At 35.1% G+C, this 25210-nt stretch overlaps 1 protein-coding gene across 1 annotated transcript in view; it reads left to right on the top strand.

The window, feature by feature from the left end:
- Positions 1-25210, top strand: part of LOC100370114 (carboxy-terminal domain RNA polymerase II polypeptide A small phosphatase 1-like) — a 40686-nt gene that overhangs the window by 5702 nt on the left and 9774 nt on the right. The window contains exons 2-3 of the mRNA XM_085496020.1: positions 18506-18633; positions 21021-21122. Coding sequence (XP_085352146.1) covers positions 18506-18633; positions 21021-21122 — 230 coding nt within the window. The remainder of the gene's footprint in view (positions 1-18505; positions 18634-21020; positions 21123-25210) is intronic.

The following is a 25210-nucleotide window of genomic DNA, read 5'->3' as shown; positions in this document are numbered from 1 at the left end:
TTCCGAATGGTAGTGATCATTAAAAATTACATTGCGGAAGTAAAGCGATGTCGTAGCACGATGTGTTGGTATCGATTTCAATTGAAAACTGCATGACAGCTTTCGAAAGAGGTGATTTGCAATTTTTAAAAGGTAAATTAGGTCTTGAAAGAAGAGTTTTTACATGATTCGCAATGATAACAGTTCAAATGTATTTTACCAAATCACGCAATAAACACGTTGTTTTTTTCTTGAGTAGCGTGAACTGATCGTGAACTCCGATTTGACCATGTTATATCGAAGTGGAATTGATTTTGAAATAATTTTAGCTTTCAATCTAAAGACTGTCTATCGCAGAAAGTATTTACTTACAAACAAAGAGGTGCTAATTCCACAAATTTGACTAGCCGCTACGTATCGTGCGACTAGGTCTATTGTTTATAAATTATAATCCACGACTGGCAGGATGCGTGTCGGTTGGTACGTAATTATACCAACAATCAGACAATAGTCCTCGTCGGAAGCATTTCCGTGGTGGTCACTAATTTTGAGTGACGGTCGGGGCCGACCGGCGTGGCGAACAAAGCTTTTTCACATCTGATATTGGCATGTCAAATATGAAATCAAGCGCCGAGGTGGGAACACATAGCGCCGAGGTCCCAAGTGAAGCGCCGAGATTCACAGGTATAGCGCCGCGGACCTCGGCGCTAAAAAGCCCTGGGGAGAACCCTGGCCTGTTGTCGATATTGAATTTTAAATCCAAGAAGTCTATAGGCTCTTAATTTAGGAAATAAAATGGACATCTTATAGTGGAGGTACACTTCCTTTTGATGGTAATACAATATGCTATATCAATACAAATGATTGTCTGATTTTTTTTTCTTGATTTTTTTTGATTTTTTTTAAACAAATTTCCTCTCATGCTTTTTATACAATATGGCTATATAGGTAATTTTCAGTTCACTTACAGATCTCATGTACTGTAAATACATTAATTATTTCACTGGGTTTTAATTTCACTATTTTCGCTGACAATTAAAAATCTGCTAAATTAAATTTACATGAACATATAAAATAACAATAAAACTTATTGTTTCCTTGACAAATTTGTGAAATTTAAACACAGTGAATATGCTCAAACCATCAAAATAGTGAATTTAAATGTCAGTGAAAATAAATGGTGTTTTTATAGTATGCATAAAATGCATGGACCAAATATCTGCTGCAAAATTAACGCAGTGACCAGAAAATGGTCTATAACCATTTATATCGATACAAATGAACAACATCATGCCTCGTCATGCGTCATTTGCTACATCAATATAAACATTATATTGATCTAGTTGTATCTATTCCAGTGCTTGAAAAAAAAATTCTTGGATGCCCAGCTGGGCTACCATTTTGAAAAGCTGGTAGTCTAAAGTGTAATATTAGGTTCACTGATTGGGTTGTCCATTGGGTTGCATGGGTACATGTAGTCAAGCACAAAAATTTGAATACAAATAAATATACATCCCTTTTGTAACTTTCTATTCTATTTGGGTTGCTGATTCTGAAAAATGGTGGCCTAGAGGACAACAATTGTTGGTCTGTTCACCTTGTACTACTGTTACTTTTGAACCATGTAATATTAATAATAATACAGTTTTATTACATCGTAATGAAATTATAAATTCATTTTTGGCTGAAAGTGATAAAAGGTATGTTTTTTAGGTACAGATATCAGTTCCTGGATTGACACAGCTATTTTGATAACAGGGTTCAGTCTAAACACCGTCTTCAAATCAAATATGCCTTGTGCGTTTAAAACTGTTACAAAATTGACACTGTCAGTCATGTTCACCATTTTCCATACTACCATGTTTGCTTGACGATGTTATCAAAATGCTCAAGCTAAGCAGCTTTTCCTGAAGTTCAATGCTATACGTTACTGTACATTCATGAAGTGAGGACTGGTGTAATTCGCATGGACTCCACTGAAGTATACATTTCATTATGGACCCTGGTAATAAGATAGGGTAACCATGTTACAATTAACTTGCTTACAGTACCCTATAAAAACACTGATACTTGTAGTGTAATTTTACACCCTTTTAATCAGGGCTCGAACTTCAGTATTCTGAGGACACTCAATTTCAACTTCTACAAAATACTTTGCATTAATTGAAATTGTGAATTAAATTTAATGGACACCAAGGCAATGGCATTGCGTCCTGCTTCATTCAAACTCGGCTAAGGTGATAAAAGTAAAAAAAAAAAGGATCTGTCACTTATGTTTGTTGATCTGATTGATCCATGCATGTCACATGCTTATATTCAATAGCTGCCATTTGTAAAGCGCTACATTTTGCAACAACAAATTAAAGTTATACTCATTTACCAAAAAAACACATTACCTTCAGTGATATCATTGTACAGGTTTGTTATTAAATTTCCTTATTTGCGCTGTACAGACTTTGATTATTCGTCTTTGAATTTATCCACTTATTTGAATTAGGGACATGAATGGATGAAAATGTAATCACCGTACTGAATAGACTGTGTTATTGTTTGCAGGAATCATAACATGGGGGATGGTTACACTTTTACACTTTGAATGTTTGGGAGACTTAAAAAATTGCTATTAAAGTTCAATCTGTTCAATCCATTCCTGTCAGTTTTTGAAGGTGAAGTTTTGTTTCTAATTTAATCATTTGACTTCCTTATTTTTAAGTTATTGCGTATATAAAAGCGGTAAAACCTTATTAGGTAACTGATCGTTCTGGAGTGTAATTTTGTAATTTACATTATATCTATACATTGCTGAACAAATACAGTGATGGGTTGTAACTTAATTCAACCTTCCCCCTGCAAAGAAATTAGGTCAGATGATGGACTGTTGGTGAAAACACACAAGGAGTGATATATTTTGTTATTTTTTCTTTTCAATCTTTGTTCCAAATTGTCAAGCTCTCTTAACATGTACATGTAGCCGCTGGGTCACTTATATGACTACTAATTTTATCTTTATTGCGATTTTCCGAGTGTGTAGCAATGCTGTACCGATAGTGAATAGCCCAACTACCAGTAATTTCCATGATTTGTTTTAGTCTATCAAAAAATGATAGCAATGGCTAAAATATGAAATTTAGTGCAGTTTTTGCAATAATGTTGAGTGATCGCAAAAAGCGACTTGTGCCTTTTGCGAAGTTTGAATTTCTATTAATTAATATTCATGAATTGACTATTTGCGTGATATCACGTGATGTTAATTGGAATGCTCACACGATTGAGCGCAACTACTCAGTCGTGTCAAACGAACCTGTTGCTGATATTCACAAAGTCCTATCTGGTCTGATCATTGTACATCGGTACATCATGAAAAGTTGAACATTAAAATGGAAAACCTCATAAAAAAGCCAGCAAAAGTTTTCTTTCTGTCAAATGTTGTTTTCATAATAAGTTTCTAATCGCTTAGTCTGGTTATTCTAGAAATAGATCTTGTTAAGTCATCAGTTAGAAATTGCATCTGTGTCGGTGATTGCACATGCACTTCAGACACGAATATTTTTTTCCGCAATTATTCTGTTATTTCGCATTTTTGCGAGTATCTGGGCTTTTTTGGTGTACCAAGGCTTTCAAACCCTATTTGTAAGCGTCACTTACATGTACATTGTACACACATATAACGACCGACCGTAGTTGCCTGCTGACATGGCAATTTGCCAGCTTTTCTGATCTGCTAATAGAAGTCATGGATTTTCCCTTGGTGCTTCCCTTTTCATGTTCAAATTTAACTGTCAAAACGACTGAAGATGAATTTTCATGTTCATTCAGTACGTCATAATTGGATGCTTCATTTTGAGATAATAATATTCCATAGTTTCTATTAATCCAAGAAATGACATCTCTAGTTTGCTGTTATGTTGGTTCTTTTCGTGTTTACCTTTATAATAGTATCATTGCAACTTCTGTAGAAAATTCCAGCAATTTTCAAGGCAATCATGCCACAATAGATTAGATTTTCAAATTGAATTTTGTTTTATTTAGAGCGATAAAAATTATTTATCTCGCTAGCCCTGTTATGACTGCTGTGACTGTGTTTTATAGGTTAATACCGTGCCACTCCAACCTCCCTTCGGTGTTGGAAAATGCATGTCCTTGCTGTCTGTTTGCGGACTGCATAAATTTACCTTCAGGGGAACAAGCTGTGGCCCTAAAAATGATTATAAATTGAAAAAGTCGAAGGACACCAAGGACAAAATCTGTCTGCAGAAATGGCCTTGCAATTGTTCGTCTGAGCAGCCATTTTGAATGTATTGTCAGCTGTTGTGGTGTTATTTACATAATTTGAAAATCTTCCATTGTTGTTGCATCCTCATAAATAATTATTATTGAGTTCACATGTTGCTTGCAAATTGCACTGATTTCAAGGATTCATTACCACACCACTCCAGTGTAACCAAACCGAACAACATTCTGAGAAAAGACTGTACAAATGCTTGCCAATCATCAATGTACAAGGTTTTTAGGGAAAAATCTATGTAACAAATTTGTGTGTAATTGTTTTCATAAAAAATATATTTTGCCATGTAATTTTAATGTGTAGTTATCAAGTCAACCAGTAAAACACCGGATTGCTTGTTAACATCTCAATAAATCAATACAAATAATTAAACTAATGGGCTGTTAACATATTGCAGTAAATTGTTTTAATTCCGAGATTCAGGTCAAGTTCATGTTCTATGTACATGTCAGCTGAGTGGATTTGCCGAGATTCATATCATGCCTAATTGGTGCTGGTGATTCTTGTTTTCTTGAAATGTCTGACAAAATAAGTCTTTATCTTGAGATTTACAGTGGATTGTATTTCGCCATATACCTTTGCTTATGCGGTTTATTACCAAAACGTTAATATGATAGGTCACGTATTCAACATGCTGGTATAATATCCTACCCAATCAAAATCCTGTTTTAATCCCTACATTGAAATAAAAACTCAAAAAAACAAAATAATATCATTAAGACATAGATAGATATCAATGCTAGAAAGGTGAATGGACCTCAAGGCATATATTCTAAATGCAATATCATGATCTATGTATGATCGTTAGTTGCTTCTTTTCAGACATGGCTGTGTTTGGAGACTGAAAATATTTCATGACTATGTTAATCTGTGGTGCTCTCAGTATTAAATCATGCAGTCTATGCTAACCTACCAGTAGCATGCATAATGAAGTCGTCATGAATTTGCTCTCATTAAATGCATCTGACACAGATACAGCTTCCAAAAAAGGCACTACTTAGCGTAAAATGGCGGTCTAAAAATGAGGTCACCTGTTCAGCCGGTGGAAGTAAACAATTGTATTACTCTGATTAGTATGCGTTTGATTTAATACTGGTTTCTTATCTGTTTATACTTTGCCTAGGAATAATCCGTCACCTGTAAAGCGCATGCTGGTGAATTTCTGCTAATTTTGCTTTTATTCTTGTTAAACCCTCAGGGCTGGTAACTGGACTGGAAAAAATCTTGCAAGATTAAATTTCCAGTCAACATTTTGAAAATGTCTCCCGAGGTGACGCTATACATGTCTGCTAATATGTTTGTTTCTTTGACGATTATATTCAAAATTCAATTACTAAATTAGATTAAATTCAATGAAAGCATGCTACAGAAGTTCTTATATTATATATGTATTTGGAGCGAATTTTAAGTAGGTTAAAAATTTAATTTGATGAATTGGAGAGGTAGAGGGGTGTAAAAATTGGGTCACTCCACACTTGACCTTCTGTATTCTGAGGGCACTCAATTTCAAGGTCACGAATACCATAGATAATTGACCAAAGTTTTAAACTTTCTGCTTTATAGACAGCTGAACAGTGAATGTAAAGAACCAGTTCAACATCATAGGTCAAAGGTCATATTCTGCTCGTCAAACTGTTTCTGGCTCTTTTTTTTACGACAGGACCCCTCTTGCTAGTGAAAAGAAGCACATATTATGCGAGTTGAACGAGACTCCATGGATTCAATGTCTGTGTCTTTCATTTCACATACTCTGTTCGTGATTTAATTGACAGTTCCTGCTAGCGTTGATACAATGTATGCTAAATATTGATTTGTATAGGTTTAATAGGTGATTGATGTTTGTCAATTAATTTTAGGATGTCTCTTCCATTTTCCTCCCTGATTCAATAAATATTCTATTATCATTACTTTCAGCAGGGTTCAATACTGCCTGACCTTTTCCCATACATGCAGTGTACATGTTCGTAATGATGTAGGTGAAGTCGTAAAACGAGAAATGTCCATGGCTCTTTGCCAATGTACATGTACGCTGTTCAAGCATGATTTAAAAAATAATTTATTTAAATTCATGTAATTTGGTAGACAACATTTCAATGTTGGTGTCTTATGTGTATGTTTGAAAATTTTATTTTGTGTTAACTGCTCTTGAACTACATACATGTTATGGAATAATATTCACTTTTATTGTCTTTGACTGCTTAAGTGGTAGTTCCAAGAAGCCCAGGATGTTGTGTAGAAGTATTAAACTTTAAGCGGCTAGCTGGAGGCAGGTTTAAAGCGGATTACATCTTTTCAAAATTCCTGGCATTATGATGCACCTATTGTAAGTTTTCGTTGTATTGCGGTTAAGAGCAATTCCAAACTGCGGTTACTGTTTTCATTTAAGTACAACATTGGCTTTCAACTTGAGTGCTTTACATTTTTATGCTGTAATACTTGTTGCCGAGAGACAATTTTGTCCTGCTTCGAATTAGGTCACTGAAAATAGCTGGACATTCATAGATCTATTTTTCTTTTTTCCCATTTTTCTGTTTGTTTGTTTGTTAGTTATATTCAATGCTATATTTCTGTTGGCTGCTGTATGTATTTTGCACAATCACTTGGCCTCAATTTGTGATATTTACTTTGTTAGGCCAAGGTCAGTTCACCTTATTTGCTGATTTGACCATTGTTTCCTCATTCATTCCTTACTGTAGTAACTCTGTACTCTCCTTGTGAAGTGTAATATTGACACTCCTTATTCAGGGCAAGTATTGGTATTTGTCTTGGTTAACAAGGTGTGAAGTATTTGCTTCTGTAAACTCAACATCATTGGTGGGATTGAAATACTCATAATAAATGCATTTATAGATACAATTATTGAAATAAATGCTTATAAATTTCAAATATTGTACTTGGCAGGTTGATTGGTGTTTTTATACTATTAATGCTGTAATGGTATGAATTATAATTAAGTTTCACGTTGTCCTTGCACACAATTTAACAAATAAAATTCCAGCTCAAAAATCAATCACTAACGAGTCGTTTGAGATTACACCTTGTTAGGTTGGTTAGCCTTGGGTTAGTTGTAAACAAATGAAGGTGTCAAGGGCTCCCTCCATTTGCTTCAAATTGTTAAAATTTGAATATTAAGGATAAATTTCCAGCAAATCATGATACGTCTCGGTAATGACCCAGTAGTCTCTAATATGCCAATACTATTACTGTATTTGCCCAATATTGTATGCTTGATCGTTGAAATAGGACTAATGCGGTAAAACCTATGATGTGGAAAAACTAGGATTTACCAGCATGCATATATAGGCTTGTATTTGCTTTCTGTAATCAGACAAAACATCCGGTAATAGGAAAAAGATAACATTTCTCAGCTGTTCAAAGAAATTTATTTCACTTCAAACCATTTATCATTTATCCTGTAATACTTCATTCCAATGCAGTGTTTGGGAATAATGAATGAACAACTCTGAGATAAAATTCTGGCATTGTTCTCCTCAGGATGTAAACAGCGTGGCGGTCCCGCCACAGTGCTTCGATTTGCCGCCACACCGGTCTGACACCGCCACGGTGATTAGCAAGACCACCACAGTGCTTTTTTCATTGGGGATCTCGTCATGCTGGTCGGCCTGACTCAAAATTAGCGACCACCACAGAAACGCTTCCGACCAGGACTATTGTGATATTGTTATTATACTAACGTACCAACCGACTTGCATCCTGCCAGTCGTGGATAATAATTTGTAAACAATAGACATAGCCGCACAATGTGGTATCGGCTTTAAACAATACAAGTCAATTTTGTAAAATTAGCACCTCTTTGTTTGTAAGTAAATACTTTCCGACGATAGACACAGTCTTTTGACTGAAAGCTAAAATTCTTTCAAAATCAATTCCACCCTGATGTAACATGGGCTAAACGGAGTTCACGATCAGTTTACGCTACTCAAGAAAAAACAATGTGTTTATTGCGTGATTGGATAAAATACATTTGAACTGTTATCATCGTGAATCATGTAAAAACTCTTCTTTCAGGACTTCTTTTACCTTTTAAAAATTGCTAATCACCTCTTTCAAAAACCATCATGCAGTTTTCATCTGAAATCCATACCAACACATCGTGCTACAACATCGCTTTACTTCCGCAATGTAATTTTTATGATCACTACCATTCGGAAAACTTTGGGTTCTATCGGCATTACCATGCGGCATTCTGATTGGTTAATGGCGTTTTTGACCCATCGGGTCAAAGGAAACATGCCGGTCAACTAATGCATCACAACTATCATGGCGGGTCTGTGTTTTTCACCAAAGTGACCGAGTGATCAAAAATAATTGCTCCCGATAAAACTAATTCAAATTTTACGTTTTTTTTCATAAAAAAAAAAGAAGTAACATTTTTTGCATGGCATCATGACCTAATAAGAGGAATTATTTATATAACCGGTGTATAACATCGCAAAGTAAGTTATGTCACGTCGTAACTTTGATGATCGTTTGGAAGTGTTATTTGTTCGTTCATAACTGTAAATGTAAACGTTGTAGAAGCTGATGGTCGGAATAATAACCAGCAATCCGCCAAATAACGTGGTCGATTTTTTGAAGGAGAATTTTGCAGTAAATAAGATCATGAAAGTCGTGAACATAATCCTGGCTGAAACTTTTCAAATGAGTTTCATTTAACCTTTTACAATTTATTTGTTTCTTTTCAGTCTGCAGCACTTGCATTTCGAGAATGTTTCATTTTTAAATTCAAACTTTTCTAAATTGTGAAACGTAATATTTTGACTCCAATAAAAAAATATTTGCACTGTGATCGAGCTTATTAATATTACAAGAGAGCCCAAAATAAAGCAAATAAATATCTGCCACTTTGTTTTTGAAATTAATGTTGTTCATTGTGTTGGTGTAAATGTGCTTTGGTCAATTTCTATTATTATGTAAATGATATGCAAATTAGGTCGCCACAGTGGTTTACATTCCTGGGGAGAACACTGTCTGGATTCCTTTTAAAAAAAAGACGAATAAAACAAGGTGAATGATAGCCCCAACAATAATCAATGAATATGCCAAATTTATAATAACAATATAGTAAATAAAGTAATATTGTTCATTTCTTGATGTGAAGTTGCCACCCTTATTTTTCTAAATTGTTCACTTGGATCCACGACAAAATACACTTACAGTGTTTAAATCTTAGTCTTGTAAAGCTGATCATTGGGATCTGTACTTAGTTGTTATGGCAACACAATTCACACTATCAAAGTTGAAATGCATTTCTAGTTGGCTTCCAAACTTTACATGTGCATCTGTGATGGCAATCAACGGTTTTGTTGATTATCATCTCAGATGTGCATGTATGGTTTGATTGGATACATTACAAGACTGTATGCTGAGGGAGTTGGTGGTAATCCCAAAGGTGTGGATTTCTTTTAACACCAGGAAGTGGAATGTGACATCCTGAGATGTTCTCCTAAGATGCACACCTGCCAGAGTATCAGTGTATTTACCGTATTTGTCTTCAGTTAAGCGCCACCTTCAATTAGGCGCCAGTGCCACAAAAACTTTGTATTTTACACCTCAATTAAGCGCCAGACAAAGTTGAAATTTTGGCACGTAATGATCGTGAATTGGGCGCCGGCGGATCGACTACCGGTTACCGGTTCGTAGCGATCGCGGAAGTCCCTCGCTGTTACTGTACGAATGGCTTTTATGTAAAAAAAAATTGGTTTTGTTTCTAACAATTTTTAAGAAATCGGTCTATAATCTCTTGAAACATGTCTTTTTAGTCTACTGTAGAAAATATCAGCGTGGTTTTTAATTTCGCAGTAAGTCCATAAAAACGAAATTAAAACAACGCGAAAATGTTCTGTTTCAAATGCGCTGTTGTCACAGTAAACAGTGTTAAATTATTCTTTAAATGCTCAGTTTACTTTCCAAAAATAACTAATTTCTTGATTTGAAAAAAAAATCATGCCGTTTTTCCCACCAAAATCAAAGCCAAAATATCGCAAACATCGGCAAATCACTTCCGCATTGCGTTCATATATTATTTAAATGAGCTATGGTAATTTGATCACGTTGGCATCATCCAGCATTTTGATTGGTTAATTAACGACTTGACCTATCAGGTCAAAAAACGCGTTCCAGGTCAAGTCCTAGACAGGAAGCATGGCAGACATCGAATCGCGCCGAGCGTTTACATGCGACCAGAATCATTCGCTTACGATGAAATTAAGTTGAATTTTACTTGCATTTTATTTTTTGTACGTTATTATAACTACTACTGAGTAATAATCGTAACCGTGGAATGCAGCATGACCGGATTTTGCTATCGTGATCATTGACAACTAAGCGTTGAATTTGTGTTTGTTTTATTTTTCTGTTGATTGTACGGCAAACTGTGAATGTTTTCTAAAGAATGATATTTTTTGTATAACTTTCTAAACTGTCTGAAAACGGGTCATTTACTCAGTATTTAAAATAAAGGCTACAGTGACTAAGCGTCAGACTGTAGTGTAAAATATTGTCAATAATCTATCACCAGAATGGAGCAAAAACAATGGCTTGTAACACAGTTACCGGTACTAGAACTTGAAGTGCTTGAAATAAGCGCCATTTGAAACAAAGTTGCTCAAATTTAACCACAAATAAGCGCCACCATGACATGAAAGTGTAACAAAGTGGCGCCTAATTGAAGACAAATACGGTACATCTGTAATTACTTTTCATGCTTGTTTATGAGATGTTTTTAACTGTAATCATCAGTGATTTGAAATATGTGTTTATGGATAGACATGCCAAGAACTAGGTAATGTAAAAACTATGCTTCCAGGATCCAACAGTTATTATATTATCACAGTAAAATATGTTCTTGAAACGCAAACACAATCACATTTAAATTAACAACATGCATTTGCATGCATCAGACATTAGAAATAGCTACACATATACCACTGTCCCAAAATAGAAGCATGTTGACTAACTCAAACAACAGTTTGGAACCAAACGGTAACAATGCAAGAACACTTACTACGGTAGTTGTTTTAAAACATACATGTAGGCGCCGGGTGATATCACAAATTTATTTCTGTAATTATGACAGTACAATGTCATACCAAAATAGCAACCTTATGGTGAGTAAAAACACTGCATATTCTGTTCATTTTCATCTGAGGGACATGGATATACTTTTGAATCATCATTGTGCATTTTTGAACCTTAGTTAGCAAGGAAACGTCTGGCACAGAAACTAGGAAAGAGTTGCATGCTCCTATTCATGTGTCGGCGGTGTAGCTATGTATTTTAGCGTACTAATGTAACTTAATTATTTCACTTTAGATGCAATAATTGAATTAGTTCACTTTTTTCTGGTGTCTAACTTAGAGTCAAATTTATGTTTTTCCTAATAACTGATGCCAATTCAAAAATACGTTTATTGTGACTAAGCCTGAATCGATAAATTCTGTTTCGAGTTGTTATCACCATGAAAAGTATTAAATACCTCGTCAAAATTCCTCTTATCCTCCCCAAATTACTATCGGGTAATTGCCTTTTTTTAAAACAAATTTTGCAGTTTTTCTACCTAAATCAATGAGAAAGATTGTACTTCAACATTGATAAATCACTTCCATCACAGATATTCAGGAATTCCCAAATATGTTTAGCTGCACCACACGTAATTTTGATTGGTTAATAACTGGCTTGATCTATTAGGTCAAAGGGCATGTGGTTCTTGTTTTGCATAGTGTTTGAAAAATTTCCTAATGATAAAGTTGAATTTCATAACAATGCAATGAATTGATTTTTTGTATTTCAATATAATCAATGTTTTTATTATCTAAAAAACAATTAAGTTTATTTGCATTTGAGCGATGTGCCCTCTAAGCCATTTTGACAAATGACGCATTGTCAGGTCATTGACGCAATCAAAAAATTGAGTCATAGTTTTATAAAAAAACTTGGTAACATCGAAACATAGCGTAATTATAAAAATAGGAGACGAATTTATTGATTTAGTTGTACATAAATGGCGACCAATGCCACCTAGAGTTCTAAAAAATCTGCCAAACTACGAGGGGGTGAGACCCAGCTGTCATACTCTCCTGTGCTTGGTGCATTTAACGAGAAATGTTGCTATGCAATGTATAACACTGCTATGTTATGCCGCTATTAAATTTCTATTTTTATTTCTTGACTCGCAAGAATCACAAACCACTATATGTTAGAGGACAGCACTTCCCGCAAGCCTGTGTGAATGGACTGTACTACTTTATTATTTTCTACTAAGCAATGTGTTCATGTTTTTCATTTCAACCTTGTTCTATACTTTTAATTACCAGTACAATTCAAACCATTGCATATTACAATAAAATAATTGTCACATGGAATCACAGATTTTGTTTTTACTGTAAAATGAAAAACATTTGAGTCACCTGTTTGTTAATACCAATTTTCATAAAAGTCAGGAGAGAGGAGCTTGATGCAAAAGTATATAGATTTGAAAAAAAATTCTCAAACCCAATTATAAAAAGATGGGAGCTTTTCTTCCTTATCCCGGATTACAAACTAGACGTGCATATAAGTCTTCATATATGTGCGCTATACACACCTGGGGACGATTATTATCTGCCACTAGGTGGTCATCTCTTTTAATGCCATGTGTAGATATATATGTCATTGCATATTGCTATCCAGTGCTATTTTGATGATTAGTGTACATATAAGTAGTGTACCGTATTTGCTCTATTAGAAGCGCATTACCTTTATGTTCATACACAATGTATGCTGTCATAGAAGTTCACAGTTCAAAGTTGGTGTATATGTATCTCTGAAGTTAAAATTGAAATTAGCTATTACACATACCTTACTGGTTCTAATAGAACAAATATCAGGGTACGTGTTTTTTTTCAAAACATTTTGTATTTAAATATGATGGAAGGTTCAGATGGCATGCAGTGACACTCTTACTCTCTTGTGACATTGTAGTTTACAATCAAATTTGTATTAAAACCAGAAAACACCTATTACCGTATTTGTCTTCAGTTAAGCGCCACCTTCAATTAGGCGCCAGTGCCACAAAAACTTTGTATTTTACACCTCAATTAAGCGCCAGACAAAGTTGAAATTTTGGCACGTAATGATCGTGAATTGGGCGCCGGCGGATCGACTACCGGTTCGTAGCGATGGACGCGATCGCGGAAGTCCCTCGCTGTTACTGTACGAATGGCTTTTATGTAAAAAAAAATTGGTTTTGTTTCTAATAATTTTTAAGAAATCGGTCTATAATCTCTTGAAACATGTCTTTTTAGTCTACTGTGGAAAATATCAGCGTGGTTTTTAATTTCGCAGTAAGTCCATAAAAACGAAATTAAAACAACGCGAAAATGTTCTGTTTCAAATGCGCTGTTGTCACAGTAAACAGTGTTAAATTATTCTTTAAATGCTCAGTTTACTTTCCAAAAATAACTAATTTCTTGATTTGAAAAAAAAATCATGCCGTTTTTCCCACCAAAATCAAAGCCAAAATATCGCAAACATTGGCAAATCACTTCCGCATTGCGTTCATGCATTATTTAAATGAGCTATGGTAATTTGATCACGTTGGCATCATCCAGCATTTTGATTGGTTAATTAACGACTTGACCTATCAGGTCAAAAAACGCGTTCCAGGTCAAGTCCTAGACAGGAAGCATGGCAGACATCGAATCGCGCCGAGCGTTTACATGTGACCAGAATCATTCGCTTACGATGAAATTAAGTTGAATTTTACTTGCATTTTATTTTTTGTACGTTATTATAACTACTACTGAGTAATAATCGTAACCGTGGAATGCAGCATGACCGGATTTTGCTACCGTGATCATTGACTACTAAGCGTTGAATTTGTGTTTGTTTTATTTTTCTGTTGATTGTACGGCAAACTGTGAATGTTTTCTAAAGAATGATATTTTTTGTATAACTTTATAAACTGTCTGAAAACGGGTCATTTACTCAGTATTTAAAATAAAGGCTACAGTGACTAAGCGTCAGACTGTAATGTAAAATATTGTCAATAATCTATCACCAGAATGGAGCAAAAACAATGGCTTGTAACACAGTTACCGGTACTAGAACTTGAAGTGCTTGAAATAAGCGCCATTTGAAACAAAGTTGCTCAAATTTAACCACAAATAAGCGCCACCATGACATGAAAGTGTAACAAAGTGGCGCCTAATTGAAGACAAATACGGTATGTTTTACTGAAAAAGAACGTTTCAGACATCGTTGAACGTTGAATTGGTTATATGCGGAGTGTGCACTCGTATAATTCTACATCAAAGCGAGAGTTGTTCTCGGATTAACCTTTGGCCATTGAACAGCTTGTACTAAAATGTTCCACACAGATTAGATTGCCAGTGGATCCAGGGAAGGTCTGCCTTATATATACACAATATGCAGCTCTTTTCAATTATGAGAAACTCGACTCGCTGCATTCTCGCACATGTTTACAGTGGGGCACTACATTTTTATCTTCTAATAAGACTTCCATTATATACGATAGATAAGATGGAATGAACGTCAGTCGGCTATCATCAGAGTGGACTAAGTAGCTTTCTATCATGTTGCCATGACAACCAATGAGTAGTGGATATGTTGCCCATCTGCGTGCTGCTTAAACGGCAAAGCAGCTGCTAATATATTCATTAAAAATGTTGATACCGGTAGTGTGATTATTTAAGTAATTGCAATTTGCTGATTTGAGGAGGTGTGACTACATAAATTTCATGTTTTTTCCTGAGCACTTGTGAAATATGTAAAAAATATGCATAATTGTTTACAATTTACTGTGCATTCATTTCAGTGATATTAAATTGAACAGGACATTTGCATATTACATGTACATTCAGCTTTTATTATCCATCATCAGCTTTGGATATTTACTGGGTTTGAAGCAGAAACTTTCATCTGTCAATATTTCTTGGCTATGCTGGGTCACTTTTGTTCAAAGTTGGTACAATGACAAGCCATATGATATGCATGTTGATTGTTCCATTCTGTTGAACTTTGCCCATTTTAGTCCCAGAAAGCATAAAAAAACAAAATTTTACATGTCATCAACCATTTCTCACCCATGCCTTCAAATTGGTATAAGATCACAAATTTTGTTTCGTGATTCAAAACCTGGATAAGGTGCCATTTGAAGTGTGACTGCTTGTAACATGCTGAATACTTCATCATTTAATGAAGCATATATTTCATTGTTTATAATTGGCAGTCACTGAAAACTGGATGAGGACTATGTGTCGCGCGCAGTTATCTAACATGAACAAATTTTACTTTCTGTATGATGTTCTCTAAGCTAGTTTGTAATTTCAGACATTGTTTTGATAACCGTGAGTTGAGTCCTGAGAGACTAGATCGGTTTCTGTAGCAACCGTGACGCTATATCCAAACGTTCGCTACATTGTTTCCCATTGCGTTCTCGTGGTACTTGTCTGTTTACCGCCCAAAATTCCCACCAAAGTTCTGCCTCGTGTTAGTCGCGTGTCACTCCTAATATGGAATGACAGCGCTATGTTTCGTTTGTATGCGCCAATCATTAGCGTTGTTTTATTTTCGGAACGGTTTGGCATGATATATTCTAGAGTACAAACACGTGTTTGGCACTTCTCCGATTAGCTGTCACCGAGACAAATGCCGCTCTAACGTTGACAATTACATTAACCAGGCAAAGCGCTGTCGTGAGAAGTCCGATTCAGGCCGTTGCTGTAATTCCTTCTATGGTAGCTTCGCAACTTGATGCTCGTTATGCACACCCTCCTTTCTATGCTCTCTACGATGCCAACTCCTCATGAAGCTATTATTTAGCGATTTATATTTTATACCAAGAAGTATTTGCTGTACAACGTATTGATGTTCATGTTGAGTACAAATAAACCAGTTTGAATTATACCTCACGTCTGTTCAACTCAAGAAAACACAACGCAATCGATGTCCGTTTCAATAACAATTCCGCATGATTAGTCAGTTCGTTTTATGTGACGAAAAGAACACCCCAACGCCTAGTTTTGCGATATAAACTTATCCACCACACTATGTCACTAATACTGACTTGTTTAATTAATACTGTACAATAATGTAAAACCATTTGTTTTCACTGATATTTGATATCACCATCATAATGTTTAAGTCTTTTCACTGGGTTCACAAATTTAGCAGAGAAACAATGAGTTCAATTGTTATTTTACATGTTCACTTGAGTTTAAATTATGCCCAACTGCCTATGTCATATTTAGCAGACCGCTCTTACATCTGAAAATATCTCAACACTTAAAGGGAAACTGCTCAATCCCATGGATTGCACCAAAGAATTATGGGACACTATTGTTTGTTTTTTACAAAGTTATCTATCTTTTGTTATCCATTGTAATTTTAATCCAGAAAGTAAATTTGTTGTGAGATTAGGCTCAACTGGAAGTGCCTCTTTAAGTTAGTCAGGTAAACCTTAGAAGTTGAGAAGACGGAAAATTACATAAAAGCATTCATTTGCAAACCACAGAATTGCAGCGATAGTAATCTGAATTTCATTTGTTCAGGTTTAATCGATTTATTTGTTGAGGTAAATTGACTGACTGTCTTTCGTTAGGTCTTACGGGAAAAGATTAACAATGATGATAAATAGCAGTGAATCGGAATATTGATTTTGTTGTTTGTTGACTTAAAGGATTTTTGTGCCAAATACATTATATAAAATATAAAAAGTTTTGTATTGCATTACGATCTATCTTTCTCTTGTATACTGCCAGGACCATCGATAATTGAATACTGTAGAATACTTTAATTTCTTGAGAGAACATTTTCACAAATTTCAAGAAAATCTTGAATTTTGTACAACGTAGCAATGACTTCACAAAAATTTGTAAGTTCATAGTAAAATGATGCCTAAATGTACAATTTATAGCAAATCCATTACAGACGTACATTTATCCATTGTCGTCAGTTTCTTGAACCAATTTGACATTTACACAAATACGTAATGCGATAATTATTCAGTGCGGTGTGTATTATTTGCTATTCTCACTTTAAATGTGACGTCTGGAAACTAAATAATAAGACGCTAATGAATTCGACACCAGATTAAATGTTCAATATACTGCAAATGAAATTCTAGTTATATCGCTATTATGCTCAAGTCACACAATCCTTGAAAGTGATTGAATTTTATTGCGTTCTCAAATAAATCCTGATGCATGGATTCATACTTGAAGGATATATTGAATTATTAAAATGTAGCACTCGTCGCAACACAGCGTATCTGATGAGGGTCCATGCAACCTACATGTTTGAATGCATTTTGACTGTCGCTTTAAATAGCGGCTTGTATGGAGATCATTATTACATTAGTTTCAGTTACGAGAGCTGTCTGTTTGTAAATTATTTACTCTAATTATGTTGGATTGATTTTCTGCATGATATTTAATAAGAGCTGCATATCACTGCAGGCAGGTAGGTGGGTGTAAACTAATTAGGTTTAACAAGAAATACTTAAAAATTGTATAAATAGATACATATATTGAATCAAATGCATTTCTGGGCATGTGTTCCCTGATCATCCACATTCACGTGTATTGAGATAAGGCAGGGCATTCACAGTACATTCACCACAGTCCAGATAAGATTTCCGACACTTGTTTCTTTTGAACTGTGTATTTTGTGCATGTGTGAATGCCATAAAAGTTGTATGTTCAACATTATAGGTACTGTAGAATACTTTATTTTCGCTTGGAATTTATTTTCGCTATTTTCGCTGAAGGGATGATTCCGTGAAAATAAAATCCAGCGAATATACTTTTTTTCCTATATTCCACATTAAACTCATGAAAAATCAGTGAAAATAAATTCCAAGCAAAACGCCCAAAAAGCCTTTTCAGCGAAAATTAATTCCAGCGAAAATAAAGTATTCCACAGTAATTGAAGTGTGATCCTTAGATTCTGACCTTATCAGAAACACTGAAAATGTAATATCTTGTTACACACTACCCAGTTTTAATAAACAGTACTTTCTGTACAGTCTGCTATGTTCCTGTTTCTTTAAAATAAATGTAGAAATACCTGAAATCTTCCCAAATATCTTGTTTGAATATTAAATTTTACAATCAAACTTTACAACTACATCATGACATTTGTTTTATGTTCTGATTCAAAATGGCTGACTGATTTCAGTTTTGTTTACTATTTAACTAACAGGGACTTATTGCCTTCTAGAATCCACTGTATCTTCAAGCAAGAAGCATCATAACGGTCGTGGTATATTTAAATTTTTATGTTGTTTTGGTGCCAATGGAAACCAAACTGTCAATGCTATTCCCACAGAAGAAAATGGAGTACCTAAAGTAAGTAACTTACTGCCACTGAGGGCACTGTTGTTAATGTAGCAGCCATCTTTGAATATTGGAAAGTTACCAGTATTTCATGTTTGCAAGTCACATGCACATGAATTTTATTCACTTTTATCATATATTTATTTTAATAACAATTTTGTTCAGTTCTATATGCAAAGAGTACTCATAACTGGCAAGTGGTAATTGCTTAAATGAAAAAGTGCAGCAAACTTTGGGTCTCCAGAAAATATTCTTGTGGAATTCAAACTAGTGTTTATGATTATTGGCTTGTATGGTCACATGACCGTTTGTTCCTATGCAAATGATGTAGCACAATATTAATAGTGTAAAAAATGTCAGCTGTTCAGGACTGTTGAAGTTAAAGCGGGAAGGTCGTCACCTACACATGCTCGAGAATTGAGTCCAAGCGCCGATAACAACACATGGTAAAAATGAAAAGGCTCATGGGTAGACGCTTGTTTGTCAACAATGACCATTTGACGCATGCGCAGGTGACGACTCCCTCGCTTTAAATATCATAGACCATTGTTCTGTTACATACTGCGTTGTGCATATATATGTTAACTGTGACGACATATTATTGAACACACTACGACTACATACTAAATCTTTAAAATATTACAAATTACTTTCATTTACACTTGTTGCTATAGTGCAAAACATTGTCAACAATGGTTTTGTGGTGTATTAAAAAAACACTTCTAAAATGAAATTTTAGCCAGATTACATGAATCTTTAGAATCTTTTTCGATTGTTGCGGACATTAATATTCTAGCTATTAATTACAAAGTTATCATTATATTTGATGTTGTAGTGATAGCGACAATTGCTAAGTGTCAGTGCATAAATTATGTTGATTAGGCAATGACTAATCAGTGATAGTTTTAATGCTGTTCGAATTCAGTGCTTTACCACGTCTCTGTGGAGTCGTTTTGGAAATAAACGGTGTACAGGTTGGTGTATTATCTCTTCGATAAAAAAAGGACATTACTCTTGTCTGTATTTCTGTGATGTTATTCACATCGGTCGTTAATGTGAGTGTATGTGTAAAGGAGTGGCGTTTACATTGGGTGTGTTTTATGTCAGTTTTTTGTTGTTGAAGGACTTACTTTAACGGATTAAACTTTTTCATAGAAGGACACATTTATGAAGACTGAAATTCACCAATTACAAAAGAATGAGAAGCGTTAAAAAGTGCGTAGATGATTGATCTAATCGGGACCACTTTTTTTCTCACCATTGAGAATATTTTTGTTGCATAGTTTGGTTGTCAACAAAACCAAAGTAGTGTAGTTGTTGTTATTCTGCCCCCTAAGCAGTTAAACTAAAATTTATTGTTAGGCTATTTTTAGATCATCTCAAGTACATTTAACATTATTCACAATATTGAATCAATTTGTATACATTACTCAGTAATTGTGAAAACTATTGTATTTCTACGGACCAACTTCTAAATTTTGAATAATTTTTCAAACTTGTGAAGGTAATCTTTCAATTCTGTCTTTCTAATAAATTCCTTTATTACTCAGACCAAAATTGAGGTTGAAAAGCAGTCTTTATGCTATTGACATGTACATCAGACACGCTCCATGCTTGGTGAATTCAGCCAAGACATAGAAACCACTGTTTCTTCAGCATCTAGTTACTTGGATTGTTTCCAACATCTTTAGAAAGTCTGTTGCTTTTTCCACTTTCACTGTGTAGTCTTTTAGAAATGTACTCAAGTGTATCCTGTCGATAAATATTAACCTAACCTGGGAAATAATTATTTGTTGAAATCATTTAAGACAACTCGTGTATTTACATTCACTGTTCTTTTGTTGGAAAAAAATCTTGACAAATTTAATTCCTATTTTGATTAAATTATGTTGTATTATCTTGAAACACATGTCTGCTCTCAGTCATACATGAACACATTTCATTTCATTTCATACATGTAATGTTTTCTTCAGATCAGATTCAAAATGTCTGATTGGTGGCCATTTTGTTTTAACAAATACTGTTCCAAGGCCATATCTCTGACATGCCTTGACGGATCTAATTTAACATAGAAATACCCCAAAATGCACAAATGAACTGGCTCCAGTTTTCAACATGTCTGTCATACGAGTGTCAGTCATAATAGATACATAATGTATTAATGACATGAATGTCTTGTTTCGGCCAGCATACAACCTGCAAGAACTCATAGGGTACCGTTTAATCACACCAACTTTAATCAACACATTTAAATATTGCATTTATTTGTTCCTTTCAGAATCTACCCTTTTCTTTGGGATGTATCATAATAAGCTCATATGAAATCACTTTGAAAATTAAGCAACAGGGACTATGTCATTTTCAATGACTTGTTTTTACTGTGTTTTTTTTTTTTTCAGTCACAGAGCAAGTATCTTCTGCCCGAGGTGAGGCATTCTGAGATGCATAAGTTATGTATTGTTATTGATCTAGATGAGACGCTTGTACATAGCTCTTTTAAGGTAAGAACACGCCCCTTTCGCCGAAAAAAATTGACCCATTTTTGATGAGGTCATTAGGTCAGGAACTTGTCTTTTCAAATCGATTGTGGTGAACTCACTGATATTTAATTATTGTTCAAAATATTTAACAATGGCCATAATGCTACAATAGGTAGTAATCTCTATTGTTGGACAAATTCTGGTGGTCAGTTTTAGGACGAGAACGGTCGTTGCAATGGCGTCTGCTCCAAACAGTGTTTAACAGTGTCGTGGCTGATGACTCTCAACTGAACAATTTACGTTGTGTTTTTTTTTTTTTTTTTTGGCGATTACTTTGATTTCCTTTATTGATGAGACAACTCTGTAGTATCGAAATGACGTACACTAGATAGTTGAAAGCAATTTCATTTTGCAGTAACGACTGTGTTTGATTGTGTAGTCATTCAACATTCAATGTAACAAAACTCTCTAATTTATTTTTTTATTGACAAGCGGTTGAAGACAGACTGAAACAATAGCAACGCTTTTAAAACCTTTTTGGTCATCTATTTATGCCACAGAAATTCTACACTGCTTGCGGGCGCAAATTACCAGGAAGGTGTGTTGTTTTTGTCAGACATGGCTTTATGTTAGTGAAAGTAATTTTGATCAAAACTATTTAAATTGAACCTGAAAATATATGGGTAATGTACATGTGCTATTTATCTATTTAAATTCTGGTCAATAATGTGTGTTTTAAGATATTGACATGCAACTTAGCCGACCTTATAGTCTGTGCAATTTTGTGATATCATCGACAAGCTTATGAAAACTATGTACATGTCACAGTTGTTAGGATTCAGCTACTATTGTGCGACACTATTTAGAGTATGACTTTTGTGACCTTTGTATGGCGGAATGTACTCTTTGTACACAAAATATAATAGATGATGTGGTTAAAAACGATCATTACCGAACCACACCCGATATTATAACATTGACGTCTATCTCTGTTTTTACCATGGTTATAATCAGGCCTGATCTTTTTTAATGGCTGGAGAGCTTAGAAATGGCTCTTCTCAGCACAGTAATCTAACATGGGTGATGGTACATGTACAGTGGTTTGCATGTTCTGTTCCTCTTGTATCAGGAAGGTTCTGGGTTTGATTCCCAGAGCTGACTGTTCACTAGTCAGTATAAATCTGAGTACAGTCTACCATGCCTTCTAAACACATCGGTACAAAAAATATAAAGAAAAAAAAAATGTTTTTGTTCGGGGGGACAGTGCCATTGAAATCTCCTCAAAATGGTCTGAATTTAGAGTGAAAATTAACACTCATAACTCCGTGAGTGCGAGGCGATCACTCACCTTAAGTGGAATGCAATGTATGCTAGTGAAATGATCTAGAAATTATTGATGAGTTTTCTATGTTGTATTGCGAAAATATGCGTCTGTCTGTGTGTAAATTCTCATTAAAAATTCATTCAAATAAACATTCCCAGTAAAAATATTTCATTACGAGCAAATGTATATTCTTTATTTCCCTAGCTTATCAAAAACTGTTCGTTTTGCATTGTTTATCGTAACTCAGTCAAGGCGGGGAAAATACTGTTAATGTTACAAGATTAAGAGCCAGATATTGATCGAGATAACTCAACTTTTACACATGATACAGTGTCAGTTTTATGTTATTACCACTAATGTAAACAAAGGGTAATGACAGCAGAAAAACATTTGCCTGGGTTATTTATATACATTCAGTTTATTACGACTGATTTGTAGCGACCTTTGATCAGAAAATGCCCTATGTTTTTAACTGTACGATAGTAAGGCATTTGGTAAATGGGTGTGTTAGAAAAATAATATGGCTGTGTCTCCTGAATTCAACACAACCAACAAGTTCAAGGTTTCACTGTGAGGTTCAATTCTCAGAATATTTCAATAAAATGTGGTGAGATCTGATTTTACAAGTTTTTATGTATATTTCTTTTACGTGCCAGCTGGACGTATATATATTTTTAGTCCCCGTTCGGACGCAGTCCGAAAACGGGGACTTATGTTTTGCCCTGTGTGCGTCCGTCCGTCCGTCCGTCCGTCCGTCCGTCCGTCCGTGATCACCTGCATCTCGAACATGCATGGGCCGATTAAGTTCAAACTTCACTCATACATCACACATTATATGGGACATATGCACATGCATTTTTTTCATGATCCGATTTAAGGCCGAAAATGCATCAAAATCGCACATTTTCACCATTCCGGACCCGGATCTCAGTTATGCATGGACGGATTTTGTTCAAATTTGGTACATACATTAAACATAATAGGACCTTGATGCACGTCATTTTTTTTTTTGGATCGGGTTCGAAATGGCCGACTGGCGGCCATTTTGTTTTAAAGAATTCAGTTCTGGATCCGTATCTGAGACATGCTTGGATTGATCGAGTTCAAACTTCACACACACAAGGTACATCATGTCACAAATATGTTTGTGCATTTGTTTCATGATCTCATTAACGATAGCCAAATGGCGGCCACTTTAAGGCCGAAAATGCATTGAAATCGCACATTTTCACCATTCCGGACCCGGATCTCAGTTATGCATGGACGGATTTCATTCAAATTTGGTACATACATTAAACCTTGATGCACGTCATTTTTTTTTTCGGATCAAGTTCGAAATAGCCGACTGGCGGCCATTTTGTTTTAAAGAATTCAGTTCTGGATCCGTGTCTGAGACATGTCTGGATTGATCAAGTTCAAACTTCACACACACAAGGTACATCATGTCACAAATATGTATGTGCATTTGTTTCATGATCTCATTAACGATAGCCAAATGGGGGCCGCTTTAAGGCCGAAAATGCATTGAAATCGCACATTTTCACCATTCCGGACCCAGATCTCAGTTATGCATGGACGGATTTCATTCAAATTTGGTACATACATTAGCATAATAGGACCTTGATGCACGTCATTTTTTTTTTTGGATCAAGTTCGAAATAGCCGACTGGCGGCCATTTTGTTTTAAAGAATTCAGTTCTGGATCCGTATCCGAGACATGTCTGGATTGATCAAGTTCAAACTTCACACACACAAGGTACATCATGTCACAAATATGTATGTGCATTTGTTTCATGATCTCATTAACGATAGCCAAATGGGGGCCGCTTTAAGGCCGAAAATGCATTGAAATCGCACATTTTCACCATTCCGGACCCGTATCTCAGTTATGCATGGATGGATTTTGTTCAAATTTGGTACATACATTAAACATAATAGGACCTTGATGCACGTCTTTTTTTTTCGGATCAAGTTCGAAATGGCTGACTGGCGGCCATTTTGTTAAAGAATTCAGTTCTGGATCCGTATCCAAGACATGTCTGGATTGATCAAGTTCAAACTTCACACACACATGGTACATCATGTCACAAATAGATATGTGCATTTGTTTCATGATCTGCTTAACAATAGCGGAATGATGGCCATTTTAAGGCCGAAAATGCATCAAAATCACGTATTTTCACAATTCCAGAACCGGATCTTAGTCATGCATGGATGGATTTTGTTCAGATTTAGCACAATGTGTTGTACATATGCAGGTGCATTTCGGTCATGATCTGCTTTGAATGTATATGTCACTCAAATATGAACGGAACGGGGACGTGTCATTGACAATGACTTGTCATTAAATGATTTATGCTTTAATAAACATTAATGTCACAAAATACCCAACTACAGAATCCTTAAAAAAAACACACAATTTAGACCCCAGGTAAGAGGAGTGAGAGAGAACATGAGATGCATGACAACACGCACTTTTTAGTTACACCCAATTCGATAACACATATATACTTGTGTGTAACAAGTCACAACACATGCATGAGATGCAATGTTACTTTCTTCCACTTCGTGTATATTCTCACTGGCTTAAGTCTTGAAAAAACTTTTTAGGAAAAATAGGAAAAACAAATTATGTAGGTTAATTTTGTGAAAGATGACAATAGTTGATGTTCAAAGGTTTAATTAATCCTTTACAACTCGTAACCTTCCACCACAGAAGGGTCCTTCTTAAAAAGTTGCACTTATCCACAAAGTCGTGTCATATTTTGTTAAGTTCAAAATTACT

Source organism: Saccoglossus kowalevskii, chromosome 22 (genome assembly GCF_978046115.1).
Source record: "Saccoglossus kowalevskii chromosome 22, keSacKowa6.1, whole genome shotgun sequence".
NCBI lineage: Eukaryota > Metazoa > Hemichordata > Enteropneusta > Harrimaniidae > Saccoglossus > Saccoglossus kowalevskii.
The sequence above is the reverse complement of the archived record's forward strand: the minus strand, read 5'-3'. Positions and strand labels throughout refer to the sequence as shown.